This window comes from Rhinatrema bivittatum, chromosome 6 (assembly GCF_901001135.1).
Source record: "Rhinatrema bivittatum chromosome 6, aRhiBiv1.1, whole genome shotgun sequence".
In the NCBI taxonomy this organism is placed as follows: Eukaryota; Metazoa; Chordata; class Amphibia; order Gymnophiona; family Rhinatrematidae; genus Rhinatrema; species Rhinatrema bivittatum.
The window spans coordinates 123,576,261-123,597,713 of record NC_042620.1 but is presented as its reverse complement, the minus strand read 5'-3'; the positions used below and the strand labels follow the sequence as shown (position 1 = coordinate 123,597,713).

General features: G+C 37.6%; 1 protein-coding gene and 1 long non-coding RNA gene across 2 annotated transcripts in view; both read left to right on the top strand.

Moving 5' to 3' along the window:
- TTN (titin) overlaps positions 1 to 21,453 on the top strand; it is a 509,207-nt gene that overhangs the window by 296,494 nt on the left and 191,260 nt on the right. Inside the window, 8 exon segments of the mRNA XM_029605898.1 lie at positions 14,648 to 14,728; positions 16,156 to 16,233; positions 17,197 to 17,271; positions 17,713 to 17,796; positions 18,578 to 18,643; positions 18,969 to 19,067; positions 20,057 to 20,116; positions 20,421 to 20,501. Coding sequence (XP_029461758.1) covers positions 14,648 to 14,728; positions 16,156 to 16,233; positions 17,197 to 17,271; positions 17,713 to 17,796; positions 18,578 to 18,643; positions 18,969 to 19,067; positions 20,057 to 20,116; positions 20,421 to 20,501 — 624 coding nt within the window.
- LOC115093726 lies at positions 2 to 2,024 on the top strand. Its single transcript, XR_003857391.1, has 5 exons — positions 2 to 284; positions 375 to 458; positions 556 to 988; positions 1,371 to 1,454; positions 1,947 to 2,024. It is a non-coding gene; the product is annotated as an uncharacterized LOC115093726 (long non-coding RNA).

Here is a 21,453-nt window from a genome sequence, read left to right as displayed (position 1 = left end):
TTTATAAAATGTACATTTTACAATTTGTAAAATAATGTAAACGTTATATACAACCAAAAAAATTAATATCTTTAAAGTGCCTGAAGTGCCAAGAAACTTGTCCCAGAAGAGAAAGTTGAAAGTCCACCAGCCAAAGGAACTTCAGAGTTTTATAAAAGTATTTTCTATTTATCATTTGTAAAATAATGTAAACATTGTATAAAAACAATTTAATATCTTTAAAGTACCTGAAGTGCCGAAGAAACCTATCCCAGAAGAGAAAATGGAAATTCCACCAGCCAGAGGTACTTCAGAATTTGTTAGATTTATCTGCTCTTTATCTTTGAAAAATAAGTTTAATATTCAATAAAACAAAAATATTAATATCTTTTAAGTGCCTGAAGTGCCTAAGATATCAGCCCAAGGAGAAAAAGTACCCATTGCTGTTTCCAAAAAAGTAGCAGTCCCACCAGCCAAAGGTACTAAAACATTGATAAAAGTAACACTACTTATCTTTTGAAAGTAAATTTCAACATTAAGCATTTTATAAAATAAACATATTAATAATCTTTAAAGTGCCAGAATTGCCAAAGGAACCTGTCCCTGAAGAGGAAGTAGCTGACACTGTTCCTAAAAAAGAAGTCCCACCAGCCGAAGGTACATCAGACTTTCACAGATGTATCTGCTCTTTATTGTTCCAAAATAAATGTAAACATTATATAACAAAAATGTAATATCTTTAAGTGCCTGAAGTGCCTAAGAAACCTTCCCCAGAAGAGAAAGTACCTGTTGCTGCATCTAAAAAAGAATTCCTGCCAGTCAAAGGTACATCAGAGTTTGACAAAAGTATCTACTGTTAATCTTTCCAAAATGAATCTGAGCATTAAACATTATATAAAATAAAAAAATATTAATATCTTTAAAGTTCCTGAGATGCCAGAGAAACCTGTTCCAGAAGAAAAAGTACCTGTTGCTGTTCCTAAAAAAGTAGAAGTTCCACCAGCCAAAGGTACATCACATTTTGACGGAAGTATCTGCTGTTTATCTTTCGGATATGATTGTTAATCCAGAATGACGGTATATAAATAAATAAACATGACAGTGAAATATGATAATCCTAAACTTCTTAAAACAATTAATGTCATTAAAGTGACTGAAGTTACAGAAAAACATTTCTCAGAAGAAAAACTACCTGTTCTTCTTAAAACAGTAGGGGCTTCCCTGAAGCCAATGTAAAATCTCTTCTAGTTAGTCATTTGTCATTTACATTTTAAAAAAATTCAGTATTTCTTTATTTTTCATATAATTTTTAGGATCCCCTAGAAAATGTTTATGAGTTTTTAGTTTTGCAAGTAATTTAAGATTCCTAATATAATATAATATCTTTAAAGTACCTGAGATGCCTAAGAAGCCTGTCCTTGAAGAAAAATTACCTGTTCGTCTTCCCAAAAAAGAAGATACTGTACCATCCAAAGGTACAGCAATCTTTGATGGACATTTTCTTCAAATCTCTTTTGCTTCTAATTCTTGGATATCTTACAGAGTCTTGTCACTGTTGTGCATGTTTCGTTGCATGAAGAGCTGTTTGGATGATGTCCAGTCCTAACAGATACCTGATAAAATGAAGAGACCCAATCCCATTTAAAGGAAATACTGAAACTGTAGTCCTGTTTAATTCCCTTTCCATCCTAAAACTTTAATTTCTGTTCTGTGCTGAGAAAAAAAATACATTTTACCCTCTGCAATAACAATAAAAGCAGAAATGACTTCATTTTTTTATTTTAAAGGTGTTTCCTCATTTATAAAGTATTCCAGCTAGGAATTCACATGGGAAATATTTATCATGAATGAGGTACAAAATGGAAAATCTGTATCATCATCCTAGCAACTCATGTTTAAGTTGTCCTATTGTTTTCAATGTTTTCAATTCGTTTTGAGTTGCCTAAATCTAAATAATATCTTTCAAGTACCTGAAGTGCCAAAGAAACTTGTCTTAGAAGAACAAATTCCTATTGTTACTCCTCAACAAGAAAGAGCTCCATCAACTAAAGGTATATCAGTTCGTGCAAGAAGTTCTTAAAGCCCTCTTTCTTACTAATCTCTTTTAGATTCTGTTCATTCTGTTTGTCTGTCTGTAATAGTTATTTAGCACAGGTGTACAATGTATGCCTTTATAGTTCATGTTGTCTTTCTGTTTTGTCATGGAGCTTTTAGTACTCTATTTTCACAGCTGATATATGTATCTCACTGCTATTCAGAAGAAAATGCTGATGGCCAGATTTGCTTTTTTCTGGCAAATAAAGCTGAGGTGCCTAACCCCATATCAACTTCTTGAATAATCTGAATCAGCTCCCATATTTTAAGTTATTTTGGATTCCTAAAACATATGGTCCGATTTTCAAAAGCATTTACATGCTTAGAATTGAGCTTTACATGTTCAAATGCACTTTACCAATGTTAAGTGCATTTTGAAAATTGCTAAAGTATATGCTATTGAAATGTCCGTAGGTTTTCCTCACATTAAGGGGTAGATTTTAAAAAGCATTTACTCGAGCAAAACTGGTTTTTGCTTGAGTAAATACACTTTACTCAAGTAAGTGGACTTTTCAAAATTGCTACAATATATGTCATTGAATTGTCCATAGGATTTACTCAAGTATGTGCACTTTACTCGAGTAAATAGCTTTTGAACATTGCAACGATAGTATGTCACATTTACGGGTCTGATTTTAAAAAGCATTTACTCGAGCAAAACTGGTTTTTGCTCGAGTAAATACACTTTACTCAAGTAAGTGGGCTTTTCAAAATTGCTACACTATATGCCATTGAATTGTCCATAGGATTTACTCAAGTAAGTGCACTTTACTCGAGTAAATAGCTTTTGAAAATTGCTACGATAGTATGTCACATTTACATGCGTAACTCCTTTGAAAATTACCCCCTACATGCGTAACTCCTTTGAAAATTACCCCCTTAAAGTGGGTAATTTGAATTTGAAAATTGCTATATGTTACATTTGCATGTGTAACTCCTTTGGAAATTCACCTATAAATCTTTAAAGTGCACATTGTGCCTCAGAGAGTGCTCCCTGCTCTTATGAAGAAACAGGAAGCTCCACTAGTCAAAGATATACCAACAATCCACTGAAACTAAGCAATTATTTATCTCATCCAAATTATTCAAAATTAGCACTTTATTTTCTTGAAGGTGCGCTCCTAAATGAACATAGAAGTTTCTTATCAACTTACTTCTATTTCATAAAAAATAACTAAGCAATTAGTATGAATAGAATTGAAAAATGTGCCATATTAATCTATCTCTTTCTAGATTGAAAGAAAATTAATTTATAGATAAATACCACTTGGTTCACTCAGTTTGTCCATTTATGCCTGCCGACTGTGCTGTTACAGGTATTACTTGATCTGTAGCCTTCTCCCACTCCTGCTAAGGTTCCTTTGTCAAATACATGATTGAATCGTGCCACTGTTTTGGCGCCTACCACTTCCATTGGAAATCTTTTCCAAGTATCCACCACTTTCTCAGTGAAAAAATATTTTCTCACATTTCTTTGTGCGTCTTTCACTGCAGCTTTAAATGATGACCTCCTTGGTCCTTGAAATTTTTATTTTATGAAAAATGCTGTCTGATACTTTACTGAATCTTGCTAGATATTTGAATGCATATATCATATCTCTCCATTCCCTTCTTTCTTCTAGAGAGTTCATCTTTAGCTGCCTTAATTTCTCTATGCATGATTTAGAGCATAGGCCATGTACCATTGTAGTGGCCCTCCTTTGAATTGCCTCCACTGTATCAATGACCTTTGTAAATGTGGTCTCCAGCTGCACCCTAGTAATCTATTAGCTTCCCAACCACTTTGTCATTGTGGTTGGCTATCTTGAGGATATCGAGATGATGACCCCTGGGTTTGACCCCATTGATCACCATTGAGTCCCATTCCCCAACCTCACCAAGTTTATCATTTTTCTTGTAACTCCCATAATGGTTAGCTTACTCACCAGACTTCTGTGAGGAGCAGTGACAAAGGCTTTACTGACATCCAGATAGACCTTCTAAGAAAATGGTCATGTTTTCAACCCACAATCCCTTATGTCCTTGCCTCTTGCCTTAAGTCCATCACCCTCTCCTTGTAGTGTGGCTGTTAAACAAAAGCATTTGTTTAAGGTATCTACTTTCTTCTGATTCCCCTCTTCATTTAACTGTTCTCCCTTTTAATTTTTAGCATAACCCCTAGGTGGGAAAACCCGGATAATAAACCCAAAGCCATACAGTAAGATGGTAACTTTCAAACTGGCGCATGGGCGCATACCAAGATACGCAGTCATTTTATAATGTACATGCACATATGCATGCATGTTCTAAAATAGTCTGGCCGCATACACATGCGGGCCACATTTTAAGGGGATAGGCGCATAGGTACGTAAATCCCGCTGCTACTGCATAAGTTGGGGAATTTTAAAAAGGGCACACACCATTACCAGTTTAACCAGTTAACAGCTAGTCCTCCAAAACCCTTGGTTTGATAGCCTACACTCCCCCCTAGTTACCCCAGACCCTTTAAACCCCTCAGAAATGGCTCGATCATTTTATTTTATTATTTACATGTCCTCCATAGCAGAAGTAAAGTTACATGTCAGGGGACCTGGGCACGCGCCCAGGCACTAAATATTTATGTTCACATCTCTTGGCCTCACCCTGAAATGAACATGCCCGCCCGGACCACCCCCGTGCCCCACCCCTTTTGGAAAACTTGTAAGATGTGCGTGCAGCGGGAAATATGTGCATATCTGGGCAGCTTTTAAAATTCGGTCTGTGCGCCCCAGCAAGACTTGTGTGCACCTTTCCAAACCAATGTGTGAGCTGGGCTTTTAAAATTCACCTTTAATAGTTCAGACCCTATTTGCAAAGCTCTCCATAGTATTTAGATAAATCTGAGTGTCCAGGGCTCTCGGTGGGGGGAAGGTTATCTCCAAGGCCCTTTTGCATTGGTCAACAATTACTCTGCCCCTTAAATCCCTTGCAAACACCACTGATAAACTCGATAGCAGCAACAATCACTGAAAGCAAACTAGTTTCCAACTTAACTTTATTGAGAGTTGACAAAATGGAAGAAAAGTTCTTTTCCGCTCTTTGTTGTTAAATGCAGTTGATTTACAGATTGAAATTAATATATTTTTTACTTTAGTCTTCCAGTAAAAGTCTAGAATTTGTAATAGCCAATTACCTAATGATTTTGCTCCTTCACCTTTCCAATGAATCAGATTGAAAAAAGTGTAAACCTTCTCCCAGTTTCTCAAATTTATAGATTTTTCCCATTGTGTAATGATCAGATTGGTAGTCCCAATCACTTAACAGAATGAAAAGTCCCAATTTTCATATCTCTTCTGAAGGCTTCCCTATTCACCTACATCTGTTTCTGACAGTACCGAGCTGGCACTCTCTTACCAAATATAGCACAGCTGGGTCAGTATTGAAAATAGTCTTTCTTGAATGATGTCTTAATAATTCCTTTTCTCTGGCAAGGGATGTGAATCCATTCTTCTGCAATGACACAACTTCTTCTCAAGTCCCTTCCAGGTAAAGAACACATCTTCTGCTAGGTAACAAAAATCTAAATCCCTGGACCCTAGGGTTCTCAGTCCATAAAGATACAGACAAGAAACTTAATAAAAAAAAAAAAATGGGGGGAATCAAATAAGAGAAAAGAAGGATGCAAAAACACTTTCTTCTCCAGCAAAAAAAGGTCTCCAAATTCTGGATCAGAAAATAGGATTAATCCACTTAGTTACCCACATCTTTGTGAAGAAGACCCTCAGAGTTCTTTTCGCAAAAAGCAAACAAAAAGTAGGAATGCACAGACAGTGCTGTCCCACAGCAAGACAACTCATGAAAAATTGAACTAAGAATCCACACACCGGGACAGTAACTTTTAAGAACATAGAAGTTGCCATCTGGGTCAAACCAAGAATCCATCAAGCCTAGCATCCTGTTTCCAACAGTGGCCAGTCAAGGTTACAATCACCGGCAAGTACCCAAACATTAAATAGATCCCATGCTACTAATGCAAGTAATAGCAGTGATTACTCCCTAAGTCAGCTTGATTAATAGAAGTGTATGGACTTCTCCCCCAGGAACTTATCCAAACCTTTTTTAAACCCAGCTACACTAATTTCTCTAACCACATCCTCTGGCAATTAATTTCAGTCTTAATTGTGCATTGAGTGAAAAAGAATTTCTCTGATTTGTTTTAAATGTGCTACTTTTGATTTCATGGAGTATCCCCTAGTCTTTCTATTATCTGAAAGAGTAAATAACTAGAACATTTACCTGTTCTAGTGCTCTCATGATCTTATAGACCTCTGTCATATGCCCCCTTCAGCCATCTCTTCTGCAAGCTGAACAGCCCTAACCTCTTTACCCTTTCCTCATAGAGGATCCCTTCCATTCCCTTTATCATTTTGGTTGCCCTTCTCTGTACCTTCTCCAGTGCAACTATATTTTTTTTGAGAAGTGTCAACCAGAATTGCACACAGTACTCAAGGTGCGGTCTCACCATGAAGCAATACAGAGGCATTATGACATTCTCCATTTTATTCTTCATTCCCTTCCTAACATTCTGTTTGCTTTGATGACTGCCTCAGCACACTGAGCTGACAATTTCAATGTATTATCCACATGACGCCTAGATCTCTTTCCTGGGTGGTAGCTCCTAATATGGAATCTAATAGGGATGTGAATCGTTTTAGGACGATTAAAATTATCGTCCGATAATTTTAATATCGTCTTAAACCGTTATGGAACACAATACAATAGAGATTCTAACGATTTATCGTTATAAATCGTTAGAATCGTGAGCCGGCACACTAAAACCCCCTAAAACCCACCCCCGACCCTTTAAATTAAATCCCCCACCCTCCCGAACCCCCCCCAAATGAGTTAAATAACCTGCGGGTCCAGCGGCGGTCCGGAACGGCAGCGGTCCAGAACGGGCTCCTGCTCCTGAATCTTGTTGTCTTCAGCCGGCGCCATTTTCCAAAATGGCGCCGAAAAATGGCGGCGGCCATAGACGAACACGATTGGACGGCAGGAGGTCCTTCCGGACCCCCGCTGGACTTTTGGCGCCGGCCATACGCGTATGGCCGGCGCCATTTTTGGCAAGTCCAGCGGGGGTCCGGAAGGACCTCCTGCCGTCCAATCGTGTTCGTCTATGGCCGCCGCCATTTTTCGGCGCCATTTTGGAAAATGGCGCCGGCTGAAGACAACAAGATTCAGGAGCAGGAGCCCATTCCGGACTGCTGCCGTTCCGGACCGCCGCTGGACCCGCAGGTTATTTAACTCATTTGGGGGGGGTTCGGGAGGGTGGGGGATTTAATTTAAAGGGTCGGGGGTGGGTTTTAGGGGGTTTTAATGTGCCGGTTTTGCGATTTTTAGATTTTTCACGATTTTTCACGATTTTTCACGATATTTTACCCCCCCAAACGGCAACAATACGATTCCTTCCCCCTCCCAGCCGAAATCGATCGTTAAGACGATCGAGGACACGATTCACATCCCTAGAATCTAACATTGTGTAACTACGGCATGGGTTATTTTTCCTTATATGCAACACCTTGCACTTGTCCACATTAAATTTATTCTGTCATTTGGATGCCCAATCTTCCAGTCTCGCAAGGTCCTCCTGCAATATATCACAATCCGCTTTGATTTAACTACTCTGAATAATTTTGTGACATTTGCAAATTTGATCACCTCACTTGTCGTATCCCTTTCCAGATCATTTATATATATTGGAACACACCGGTCCAAGTACAGACCAAACAGGCCACACCCAAAAACACGCTCCCATTTCTTTTATCTGATTCCTCAAGCCTTTTCCCTCCACTGTATCTGTCCCAAAATTCAGTTACAGCATTAGCCTTCACTACTTTTGCTTGTAGGCCATTTTAGTCCTTAATGTCATCCTTTATTATTTTTACAAGAGCAATGCTTAATCCAACACCTCAGCCCTCTTCCATGGCTTATTACCAAGTTTTATAATAATTTACAAAGCCATCAAAACTAGTGAAGCTGTTGTCCAAAACATCCATCCTCCCCATGTTCATCCTTGTGTGGCTTTTAACCACAGTCATTCTCTGGAGATGATCCCAGTCTTCTGGAAGCTCAATGTAGCCGTACCGCTACCACTGCATTTAGAGTTTTAACCATTACGCCATTCAAGTCACCCTCGCCTCCTTGAAAACCTGATGTAATCATACTGCTGCTGTTTAGGGTTGTAACTTCCACCCTGTGTACGTTTCCCGGTGCTATTAGGATTGTAACCATGATCACTTCTTACAGATTACCCTAGTCTTCTTGGAAGTCTGATTCAGTCATAAAACAATGTTCTGCCCATTGGCTTGTATTTTCCCCTTTTTGGCCCTCTAAAGTTTCATGTGACCGAGCAGACCCTTAAACCCAGTCCTTCTCTTCATTTACCTCCCTACCTGCTTTACTACTGTATGCTCTGTGTAGGATTTCGGTTGCAGGTCGTACACTCTATCATCTTAGCTCTTTTCTGAATTGCTTCCATCCTTTCCATGTCCTTACAAAGGTGTAACTTCCAGAAATGAACACAATTCTCAAGGCAGAGTCATATTTGTTACCTATTCAGAGCCAATATTACCTCTTTATTTCCACTGATAATATCTTTACTTTTGCAAATGAGCATATTGTTAACTTTCCTAGTTGCCTTATTACATTGACTGGCTACCATCAGATTCTCTGAGATAATTACCCCTGATCTCTTTCAGGTTTGACAATTTCCAGTTTTTGTTCTTCTGATTGATATGTGGCTAATTAATTTTTGTGTCCCATAAGCATAATTGCCCTGACACTCATTTATTAAACCCATGACCATTCTTGCAGGTATTTTTAAAGTCCCCTTTCATTTTTTCCTCTCCTTCTGGCATGTGTGCTCTGTTTCACCTTGTAATGTCATGTGCAAGCAAGCATATTTTTTCCTTAAGCTCATCAGCAATGTTGCAAAAAGAATCAGTCCTAGCACCAAGCCTGGGAATCCTCCATTGATCACTGTGCCTTTACCTGTATGGAGTCCATTTACCACCACTTTCTTCAGCTTGCCACTCAGCCAGGTCTTCATTGGACTTACAGTTTTCTGGCCTAATCCCATGCTGTTCAGCTTGCTAACTAGTCTTCTATGCAGAAGTGTCAAAAGCCTTACTGAAATCCAAATAAGTAATGTCTGCCACACCTACTTGATCAACCACTTTTGTTACTTCACTATTTTAATAATATTTCCTTGAAGAAACTGAAGAATATGACATTAGTATCCAAAGAGCAAAAAAAGATAATGTGTATCTCTAGCTTTTATAAATTTTATTTTATAATTCTGCCTTACCGTCCACAAATCTTCTCTGTCCTTTAAGAAAAAATATTGCTGTTTTTACATTTTTGAGATGTATGGCACCTTATTCGATTTTAGTCAAAGGGAATGCTTACTTAATAGTATGTGCCACTGGCATATTTTAAGTAGGTTTGAGAGTTCAGGGAAGGACATGTTGAGGCACCATATTTAGTGCCACTTAGCCGGATAAGTTTCGATTTATCTGTCTAAGTGGCGGTGACTGAATATGTACCTGGGACCAGCGGCTGCCACTTAGTCAGATAACTACTTATCCAATTGAAAAAGTTAGCCAGTTAAGTGACAGGCAGGGTGAGGGTGTTACCGAGAAGAAATGAGTGAGCCAGGTAAGTTATCCAGCTAATTCCAATATTCAGAGTTAACCGGATAACTTATCCAGCTAAGTCTGGTTGTCCCATACACCTGTCATTAAGATAGACTTATATGGCTTATTTTGAGTGGTGTACTTTGTGCTGCTGAATATACAGGCTACGTTAGTTGGATATGTTTATCTGTCTAACTAGCCAAGCCGCACAGCAACTGAATATAGACCTCGTTGTTGTTTGCTGTTTGCCTTTAGTTAGCTACATTATTGTCTTGTGCCCTATGTTGTGTTTCTGTTTGATGTTCGATGGGTTCATTATGAATATCCTAAAACAAAATAATATCTTTAAAGTGCAAAAGGAGCCTAAAAGAACTATCCCAGAAGAAAAAGTGCCAATTGTTGCACCTAAGAAAGAGGAAGTTCCAACTGCTAAAGGTATACTCTGACATAGACTTTAAAAAATGATGTTTCTCTTGGTCTGTTTATTGTTGTCTGAGAAATGTATTCTTATACCATGCTATATTTTGTGTGTAATACACCTTTATTTTAACACAATATACCTGTTGCCATTTCATCATAGGGAAGTTAATTTTCAAAGGGGCTTCTACGGAAAGAAAATTGTTTGACTGATATGCATGTCAAGTAACATGTATGCACTGCACACTGTACTAGTACTACTATTTATCATTTTAAAGCAGTACTAGACATATAATTCTTTTTATATACCGACCTTCATGATGGGTGTCATATCAAATCGGTTTACATGGAACGAAGGGGAAAACATTCTTATCAACCGATTAACAATAAAATAATCAGAGGAGGTAAAAAGTTACGTATAACAAGGAGATCAAACTTGGGAATTGAAGAAAGAAGGACAGAGAGATAGCAAAACCCTTTAATCACAATGGTTATGTAAGTTGTAAGGAAGGCTTGAGATGTAGAGTATCTAAAGTGAAAAGATTAAGGGAAAGCTTGGCTAAATAGCCAGGTTTTAAGTTTTTTTCGAAATGTTTGCAGACAGGGTTCTTGCCTGAGGTCCTATATGCAGCTCTGTTCAGATATAGTACATATAACGGACAGTCCCTGCTCCATGCAGTTTACATTCTAGTTAAGACAAACATACATGACATTGCTTTTAGTTTTTATTTTATTTTCCTTGTAACTTATCAGTGTTTATTATAACAAACAAAAATGGGAGAAGATCAATAGAAAACAATGACATTTTCTTTTGATGATTTTTCTTCTGTTTTTGTTTGCTATAAAAATACACTAATAAATTCCTGGTAAAAATAAAATAGAAACTAAAATAAAGATCCCTAATGACAAGCAAGAGTCTATGAGAAGTGTTTTTACTGGAGCAAAATGTTTAAGATTTGAAAGCAGCCCCAGAAAGGTGGGATTTTAGATTGGAATTGAATATGGCCATAGAGGGAAGTTTATTCCATGCTTATGGCACAGCAGGGTGGAAAGCATAGAGTCAGGAGTTAGCAGTAGAGGAGAAGAGCACACATAAGAGCAATTTGCCTGATGAACAGAGCTCATAAAGAAGGGTGTAGAGAGAAAGAAAAGAAGATGGGGAATGAGGAGCTGCAGAATTGAATGGATTTGTAGGTGAGTAAGAGAGGCTTGAAGTGTATTTGGAAGCAGACAGAGTGCTCGGGCGCATATGTGCACGTGTTTGTCAGCCTGCATCCAGGGATGAGGCCATTTATAACATACATGTGTATATGCCGCATGCTATAAAATAGACTGACTGTCTGCACATGTGCACACAATTTAAAGTGGGTGTGCACAAATGCTGCTTCTACCACATAAGTGGGGGCATTTTAGTAGACAGGCGTGCCAATGCCATTTTCACTTTTCCCAGTTCACCCAGGTAAGGGATAGGACTTACAAACCCCCTAGTTTAATATCCTCTTGTTTCCCCTGTTAGCCCCTACCTTTAAAACCCTACCGATCTATTTTTCTTTATTTTATTACTTACATGTCCTCCATAGCAGAAGTAAAATTGCACGGCAGGGAACCCCGGTGCCCCTGTGCACATAAGTATGTATACACAAATTTGAAGTTGAAATCCAGGAAAGCCCAGACCATGCCTCGTCCCACCCCTTTTTCAGAATTTTTTGTTCATGTGCATAGTGGGAGATACACGGGTATGCAGGCGCCTTTTAAAATCCACTCGGAGTGCACCAGCCCGACATAGTCATATGTTTCCCAGTTTTGGCATATGCTAGACTTTTAAAATTCACTTTTAAGTGAATTGCAGGGAATCCTAAATTAATCAAGAATATCTTTGAAAATAGTAGACTGAATTGTTTGAATTTCTTGATTCTGTCACTTCAGATCCCTTAAATAATGAATAGTTAAGTCATATGTTACACAAGAAAATATGTTTTAAAAGTAAGCTTCCTTATCGTCGACCAGACCAGTCCAGACAGGTGGTATTTTTCTCTCCTACAATTAGATGGAGACAGAGATCAAAATTTTCACTGTACTGTTAGTACTTAAGCTACTATGCCACCTGCAATCTGCCAATGTTCTCTGTTTCCAGCAGATGGTAGGATTAATTAGACTTTGGCAGAGCTGGGAATTAAGGAAATGAGAAAGGAGTTGAAGCAGGAAGAAAAGGATCTCATTTTGAAGGGGCTTATGGGTCCCCCTAAGACCTTTCCTTTTCATTGGATAGCTAAGACATTTTTTGCAAGTGGGATATGCTGGAGGCTGGTCTGCAGGTTGACAGAGCCATGAGGATGGTTTATCCCCTTCCAGAATATCCTTTGGAGCTGTTGAAGGTGCTCATAGTGGATGCTTTAGCGTCAGTGGTCTCTTTAAAAAACACTATACCAGTCTAAGGCTGTGGAGCACTTAGGAAATTTGTCTCAGTAGGATTTGGAAGTCTTGGTTTTAGCTTTCAGGGCTGGTTGCAAAGATCCCAGTGACAGAGTCAGAAGAAACATCTTCAGTCCAGGAGGTGAAATACTTAGAAGCTAACTTGGTCTTTGTTGCTGATGCCCTGTATGATTTGTTGTGTGTAGTCACCTGAAATTTGGTGTCAGCGGTTTCATCCAGGCAGCTAGGCTGTGGAGGTATAGTCCAACTCTCAGTTTGGTAACCTCCCTTTAAGAGAGAAATTACTCTTTGGGGAGGATTTGAAGATGTTGGTTAATTAGATAGGAGAATCTAAGTCTCATGAGTTGTCTGAAGATAAGCCCAAGGGACACCAAAGGTCATTTCCCAATAAGTAGAAGCCAGGTGCTGTCATCCAGGGAATAATTGTTCACAGTGGCAATTAGTGGCAAAATTTCAATCTTTTCATGAAGTCTGCAGAACTTTCCAAGAGAGTGTGGGATCCAGTTCTGGAGAACTCAAGGGCTCTCAAGGAAGTTCTGTTGGGCCCATCAAGGAATGGTTATCCATTTTTTATAAGAAATGAGCCAAGATTACAGAGGATTGGTGGATCCTTTCCATTGTAAGAGGTGGCTGTGCCTTAGATTTTGCTCATCCAGTAGTTGAAGTTTTCTTGGTTTTCCTATATGTCTCTCCAGGATCAAAAGGAAGGTGGTGGGATTCACACGAGATTGACTTCTTCTTTTAACTGCAGTGGTGCCGGCTTCAAAATAGGAAAAAGGTCAAGGTTATTATTCCATTCATTTTGTGGTACCCAAGAAGGAAAGCTTATTTCATCCTATTCTGAATCTAAAGAAGGTCAATGTGTCCAAATGGAGACTTTTTAGTCAGTGATTGAAGCATTGGGTCTTTCAGAGCTTACCTGCACATTCCTATTTGAATAGATCATCAATGATATCTCAGGTTTGCAGTCCTGGTGGGGACATTTCTGGTTTCGGACGTTTGGGTTGGCAAAGGCTCCTTGCACATTTTCAACATTGGTGGTCGTGGCAGCAATTTTTCGCAGAAAAGGGGTCATGGAATATCCATACTTGGATTATTAGTTGATTTGGAACAAAACAGAAGCCAAATGTTGATACTCAATGCATAAGGTATTGGTCTTGTTGCAAAGCCTAGATGCAGTGGTCAATTTGCAAAAAACAAGCTAAAGCTGTCTCAAAATCTGGAATACCTAGGCCCTCGGTACAAGATAAGCATGGGAAAGGTCTTTCTTACAGTGGACAGAAGCTTGAAACTTCACAGTCCAGTTCAGCAGTTACTATGGACACCATTTCCCATGGCTTGTTTTGGGGGAATTAGTTTAGCTTTGTTACAGTTTTACTTGCAGACTGCATGTGGCACAGTAGCTTAAGTACCAGCACTACAGTAAAACTTTTGTTTTCTGTCTCAATCTGCTGGTAGGGGAGAAAATCCCATCCATCTGGACTGGTCTGGTAGGACTAAAGGAAAGAAAATTAGCAGGTAAGAACCAATTTTTCCTTTCTTGACTACCCTCAGTATGTGTTGTGATTTTTATGTATGTCTTTACATTTGATTTTATTTGAAGTTCCCCACTTTGAAATGGCAGTCTTATGCTAGTTGTCCATATTCTTTAAAGTACATGAAATCCCTGAGATGCATGAAACAGAACCAATAAAACCTGGCTCTATTTCAAGAGAAGAAATCTTACCTGTGAAAAGTATCTCCAACAATTCAACTTCTACTTCGTATTTCCACTTTGTTTTACATTCAAGATCTTGCGTGTGCATCTGGAAATGTTGCAGCTCTTTTCAACCTCAGTTTACAACTTCTTTTCAATCAATTTCATCTTTCTTTCAAATAAGAAAAACTCTTACACTTATTCATTTGTGCTTAGATATTTGTTGATTTGTTGTCTGTAGTCTTCATTCAAAGTACAATTGATTGTCTTATGTTTCCTAGTTTATGGTTCAACCAAGAATCTTTATTCAGTTCAAATTTATTCATGGACTTTGATCCAATGGGCATATACTAAATCTGTAATAATATCTTTAAAGTGCCAGAACCTGAAAAGAAGATTCCTGAAAAACCAGCACAAATTTCTCCTCCAATGAAAGAGGAAATTATTCAAGTTAAAGGTATAAGGGTCTTTTTCAAAATGTTACCTTCCTTTAAAAGAGCAACATTATTCATTTCACCTTTGCATGTAATTTCTATATGCTGTTCTGTTTGCACTTTTTCTTAATCTGTTTGCCATGTAACTATAGGAGTATGTTTGTTTAATGTTGTTTTTATTTTCTGCCCTCTGCTAAGTTTTAAATGCCAAACCTGTGGTTGGCAATATCACCAGTTCCATGTAATTATAAATCAAAAATCCTTTTTCAAAATTGCAACTATCTCATACTCTTTAAAAATGTACTTTTATTGTTGGCCCCATATGTTTCATCTTACAATTCTTATTAAAATAAAAAAGCATTTAATGTCTTTATGTTATGCAGTTTTAATGCCTTGTCTATGTGTCTTCTGTTTGTTTTCTTTGTCGTGTTTATGTTTTTAATGTATTTTTCTGCAGTTTATTATAAATATAAATAATGCTCTTTATAAAATTTGAAGGTACAGTATTTGAATGAAAATATGATTCAGTGTTTCTTGTTTACTAAATTAGATATATCTGAATATCCAGTAGAAACAAATGTTAAAAACTTGTAAGGAAAACAAGCAAAACCCATTTGAGACAGGGTTTCAACATATATCTTTACTTAGACTGTAGATTTGTCACATCTATTTTAATGTGAATCTCTTACAATAAAAATCAGTGTATAATGGGATGCTTACATAAAACTATTCTGCTATTTACAGGTTATATCTACTCAGCTTCTTGTGAAAGTCACTCTTTTACATGCTCAGTTATATCACAAAATTTCAGTAGGACCTGGAATGATTTTTTTCAGGGTTGATATCATTACAAAGATGATCCCATCATCAAATGATGTCAATTCCTGAGAGAATGCTTCTGAGCTTTCTATTATGTTGTAGTTACTGTTCTTAATAGTTTAGTTTAATTTATTATTTATTTTACCGCTTTTCAGCATAAATCAAAGCAGTTACTTTAAAACACTGGGACATAGAAATGTATATATCTAAGTTCAGTTTTTATAGTAGATTTATATCATCAGACATAGTCAATTCATGGTAAATTAACAAAGACTTCAGACTATAAGTCACACCTAAGTGACAGCTAGTCTTCTAATATATAAACAAAATGGTTTATGTAAAATTATTTTAGTAATCTTGATAAGCCGGATCTGATTGCTTTGAGAATTAAGAAAACTAAACTATGGTATTAAACTATAGTTGTCATACTTAGACCTACCGTGCAGTCACTTAAAACACTGCATATGGTTTAGCATTTCATTTATCTCTGAATGGTAAATCTTAATCTCTTTTTATATCCATGAATGGAAATGGCTTCTTTGCAGTTCTCTTAGAACTAGAATAATTCTTTTCTTTGACGTAATGTATCATTGAGAACCGTGTAGTAAAAGTATCATTATCTTCTTTGAAGTTCCCGAGGCTAAAAAGAAGGTTGTTCCTGAAAAACCTACCCCAGTACCAGAAAAAGTGGAGCTCAAACCAGCGAAAGGTATATACCTTATCAATCCAGGAAAACAGTGCCCATATACTATAACACCACCACGTCCAGCCAGACGCGTGGGCCTGAGACCCCACTATCCTAGTCTTGCATATATATGTGTCTTGTTCACCTCAGCAAGTGCACAGAAGAACTGCCCCTGCCAAAGGAGTGTGTGATCAGGCTGATCTTACCCTACATCATCAAAATTAACTTTAAACAAACTTTGATGAAAATTGGGAGACAATAGCCTACCAAGGTACTAAATGAAACATATGCCCAAATGAACCATCTGTTTTTACTAGTGGCTCCAGCAGCAATATCTCACTTGCCAGAGACACCCCCTCCTTAAAGCTGTGTCCATATTATTGAAAAATCTTAATTATTACATTGCTAATGTTAAAAATATCAACCTCATAGTCAGATAAATTAATGGCAGGGCAATCAGTAGAGAGACTTATACGATGTATGATAAAATCACTTCTGCCATGCACAGTTGGACAGCTTGTTCTGCTTTCTACCATGTTCTTTTGATGGCACTGGCATGTTTTGCCCCATTGCCACTTCAGTCCCATGATGATGCGGAACTAGCCAATTTTGAAATGAGGAAAACATTGGTTTATAATGTAGAGATCTTTTTGAACCTTTTTCCATAGTTCTATGCTATGATAGCAAATCATTGCATGCCCTTTCCCATCCCCAGATGTATTATCAAAGCATCAAGCAGGGCAAAGCATCTACTCCTGTGTAGTAAATAAGTCATTCATTGATCCCACAACATCCCCCCCTTTTCCTGTCCAATGAAGGCGTATTCGATGTTTTATCAAACCGAGGTGTGTTCACCTGGTGGTGTATAACACAAAACAAGTGCCCAAAGATAAACACCGTCTGAGTGGAACTAAAATCATTTTTCTTTCTTTGAAATAATGTAACATTGAATACTGTATAGTAAAAGTACAATTGTCTTCTTTGAAGTTCCTGAGGCTAAGAAGGTTGTTCCTGCAAAACCTACCCCAGTACCAGAAAAAGTGGAGCTCAAACCAGCGAAAGGTATATACCTTATCAGTCCAGGAAAACAGTGCCCACGTATTCTAACATCAGATGCTTTTATGTTCATATATCTGGCTTCTAATGCCTAGGCTTTTGTATTCTTAATATCCAGAATGTTCTTTTGTGTCTTAGTCTTTCTTTTCTGCATTTAAATGTATGTTGCAGTTGACTGTTTAAATGTATTACATGTTTCCTAAAGTCCTACCTGTTAAGAAATTATGGAAAACTCATTTCTCTTGTCAGACTGGAAACAAATGGCACATAATGTCTGTGCTTGACTTTGAATGTATTACTTATTTTGGTTATTATCCAGAAAGAAAACATTATCTAATCCTGTAATGTTGCGTGGTTGATGTGTATTTTGGTGTGTATTTCAGTTCACTGTTTGGTTGTTATTACTGTAAATTATTTAGTCTAAAGTAGAAATTATATTCCTTTAAGTGCCTGAAGTTGAAAAGAAGGTTCCTCGCAAACCCATTCCTGAGGTTACACCTCCAACAAAAGAAGAAGTTGGTCTCAAAAAAGGTAACCTGGCCTATTTTATAATGGGGAAAAAAATTATATATATATATTTTTTTTTTTTTCTTTTTAATTAGAAAAGTTTTTATCAACGTTTTTACTGACAAGAAAATCTTTGTATATATTAGATCCCTAATTATCAAAATTTAATGTGATCAGGGCAATAACAATCACTAGTACTCGTAGCATAATGTTGTGTCATCTACATAGTTAATTAATGTCCACTATGTTATGTTTTCCTTGTTGTTTTCTACATTCTTTATAGTGGGTAAGGTTTTGTAAGTTAGGGCATTATTTTCTAAAATTTAGTATCTGTAGTCACAAAGGGCTTTATTTACCAAGGCTATCGCAGGCAGCCCTGCGATAGCCTGCAAAGGTAGCGCATGCCTGCGCTACCTAAATCGGGGCGGAGTCGGCCCCGGAAGAGGAGGAGTCAGAGCATCACCGGGGCCGACTCCGGGAAGACGCCGCGGACGACGAAAAGGTAAGGGCCTTTTCGCGTCCTACTTCACGCCCAATAGCTACACCTTCTATGGTGGCGCTATCGGGTGCGAAACCGGCAGCGATTGCACCGCGGCAGTGCGATCACTGCCGGCTAGCGCAGGACCGCCCCCTCCCCCCCTGCTTCGACCCCCGCCCCCCATTGGCGCAGTTTTCTAAAGTATCGCACGCCTGCGATACTTTAGAAAATGAGGCCCAAAATTTGAAGAATCTTAGGAAAACAGTGTCTATAGTTGCATTGTCTTCTCTGTTATGATTTTAAATGATAAATTATTTGTATTTAAAGTTCTAAAGAAGCCGGAGATTGAAGAACCTCCCAAGGAGAAAGAAATAGAGAAGATTAAAAAAGAAGGTACAAAACTACTGCCAAAAATAAAGAAGGAATTACAAAAATACAGTATTTTAAAAATGAAATTATACAACTGGAAGTGAACAGTAACACAAATGTATATGAGAGATATACAGAAGTTTATTATAATCATGTCTTCATCTCATTGATTTTGTCATATCTGAGTCTTATTTTCTAATTCATATGGTATATTAAAACCAGTTAAAAAATAATTGAAAAATTGAAATTGAAAATGTTCTTCATTTATTTAAAATATTACATTAACAATTAAGCATCTTTACATAATTTTTTGGCATTCTGAAGTAAAAGAAATAATAATATTTTTAAGTGCCTGAAGTTCCTAAGAAGAAAGAACCTGCTGTTCAAAAGCCATCAGTAGGAAGGAAGGAGGAAGTTAAACCAGTACCTAAGCCTGAAGCAGTGAAAGGTACAAATATTTATGGCCATGTCAGTACTCATGCTGCTGCTAAATCGTATTACATATAATCTGATGCTAAACCCAATTAATAGCTAACATCTTTGCGTTGCGGACATCTATTTCTCATTACCATCTTTGTTTTTTTCTTCATCATAGCTCTTCAGCTCTAAGGGCTAGATTTTCAAAAACGCACGTGTGCATCCATGTGCACGCCGTTCTCAGCGTGTACATATGGACGCGGCGATTTTATAACATGCGTGCATCGCCACGCGCATGTTATAAAATACGATTCCCGCGCGTACATGTGTGGCTGATTTTAATATCGGCGTGGGCATGTATGGGTGGGTGTCATGTCACGTGGGGGGGGGGGGGGGAATAGGCGATGGGAGTAGGCCTTTCCCCTGGGAGGGAACTTTCCTATCCCCCTAACTACCCTTCTTACCTTTTCTCCTCTCTTCCCCGACCCCTAACCTTTTCCTATCTAGGCAAATTTTTTTTTGTTAAATTACTTACTGCTCCTTCAAAGCAAAAGTAACTTCCACACGTAGGCCCGCTGCTGCCACGTGCTTTCCCATATGGGGCCTAATGGCCGCTGTCCTGGCCGGCCTGCCCCCTTGAGACAGCCTGGAATTTCTGCGTGTACCCGGGCCATTTCTAAAATTCACTCAGCCTGCACAGGGCCTGGCCATGCGCGTGTCCCCTGGTATTAGTGTGCCGGGCTTTGAAAAGTCACCCATAAGTGTACCAAGGAAATTTTTTCTTTAATGAAGCTCCTTGCACCTTGCCTCTTTTATTTTTCTGTGAATTAAGCTCTTCTACATTAGAAAATATATTCTTATTTCTTTTAAAATTAAAAAGACTACCAATACTAACTTTTTGTGTATCAGAAAGTAGGAAACCTGTGAAACTCTAAGCATTTTTAAAATCCTTTTCTTATGTTTTTGAATAATTTGATGGAGCATTTATGTTAATATGTTTTATTGATATTGTGTTTAAAGTTCCTGAAGCTAAGCCTGCAGCCGTGCTACCTTCTCCTGGTGAACTAAAACCTGTGACAGGTAGGAATTCTTTAATTTCATTATTGAGAATTTGGAGTATATTTTTCTTTATTACATTTTTATTGACAGTTTTTAATCTGTAGTTTAGTGTATTTTTCAGCAGATTCATTTATAGTTGCAGGACAGCTTTCTAAGAATATTGAACAAAATTAAGAGATGTTTGAAATTATTTATTGAAAAAAGAGGAAGACAGTAATTAAGATAATCACATGAAACTGTAATATAAACTACAGAATAAATTACAGCAAAGCAGTATAACTTGCAAACACAGTACTGGATTGACAAAACTTAATTCTCTCACCAGCTTTAAAATCACCAAAACCAAAGGAGGAAGGAGCAGCTGTTACCGCTCCAGTAACAACTCCAGTAGTTGGAAAGAAACCAGGTATAACGTTATCAAATATATTATGTTTGCTTACTTTTCTTTTACTGTTGAACTATACAGAATGTAAATAATTTCTTCATCTTAGTTTACCATGTTCTGTTTTCAGTTTGTATGTGTTCTGTATCTGTGGTCTTATATACTGTGTATAAGTGCCTTGTTTATCAAAGTTGTTTCCCATTGAAACAGAATGGGAAATACCGCTTGATAAATCAGGTCCTATATTTATTGTTTGTATTATGTTCAGAGTCTGCATGGTTTTATTTTCTAAGGTATCTTCTTTCCATTGAGCCCAAAAATCTGTTGTCTCTGTTATTTTTAATGTTACTGAACTCTGTTTTAATGTAAAACTGTTTATTTGTGAAATTGTTTTTGTTATCTGTTTGTGACTACATAAATGATATTGCTATCATCATGTAGCTGTTGACTATAAATTAAATGTGAAACCTTTGTAGCTGCAGACATACCTGATGCACCGATAATATTGGAGTACAAAGGTAAAATGTCAATCACAGCAGAAAACAAGACAGAAATGCCTGGGCTGTGTAAGATTCTATCTTTTCATGAGAAAGAAGTAGATGAAAACGAGAGTAAGATTCTTAAGAAACTTGGAAAAATCCCTAAAGAAGACATGATTGGGCCAAGCAGATCTTTGGGAACAATAGCTAGGATATCAAAGGCAAAGGAAGATGATCAAGGAAACATGGCTTTTGAACGAACTGGAAAAGTTTCAAAAGAAGATGAACCTGAAAAAACTCCTTTTGCTTTAACGGAAATTCCTAAGATTTTTATGACAGAAGAAGATAAGCAACTAAGAGAAACTGAAAAGCTTCCAAAAGAATTAAAAAAGGAAAAGCTCTTTCTGAAAAAAGTTGATGGTGATAATTTGGAATTACCTAAAAATGCTGACAAGCTCCTAAAGAGAAATGGAAAATTTCCATTTGAAAAAGTGGCA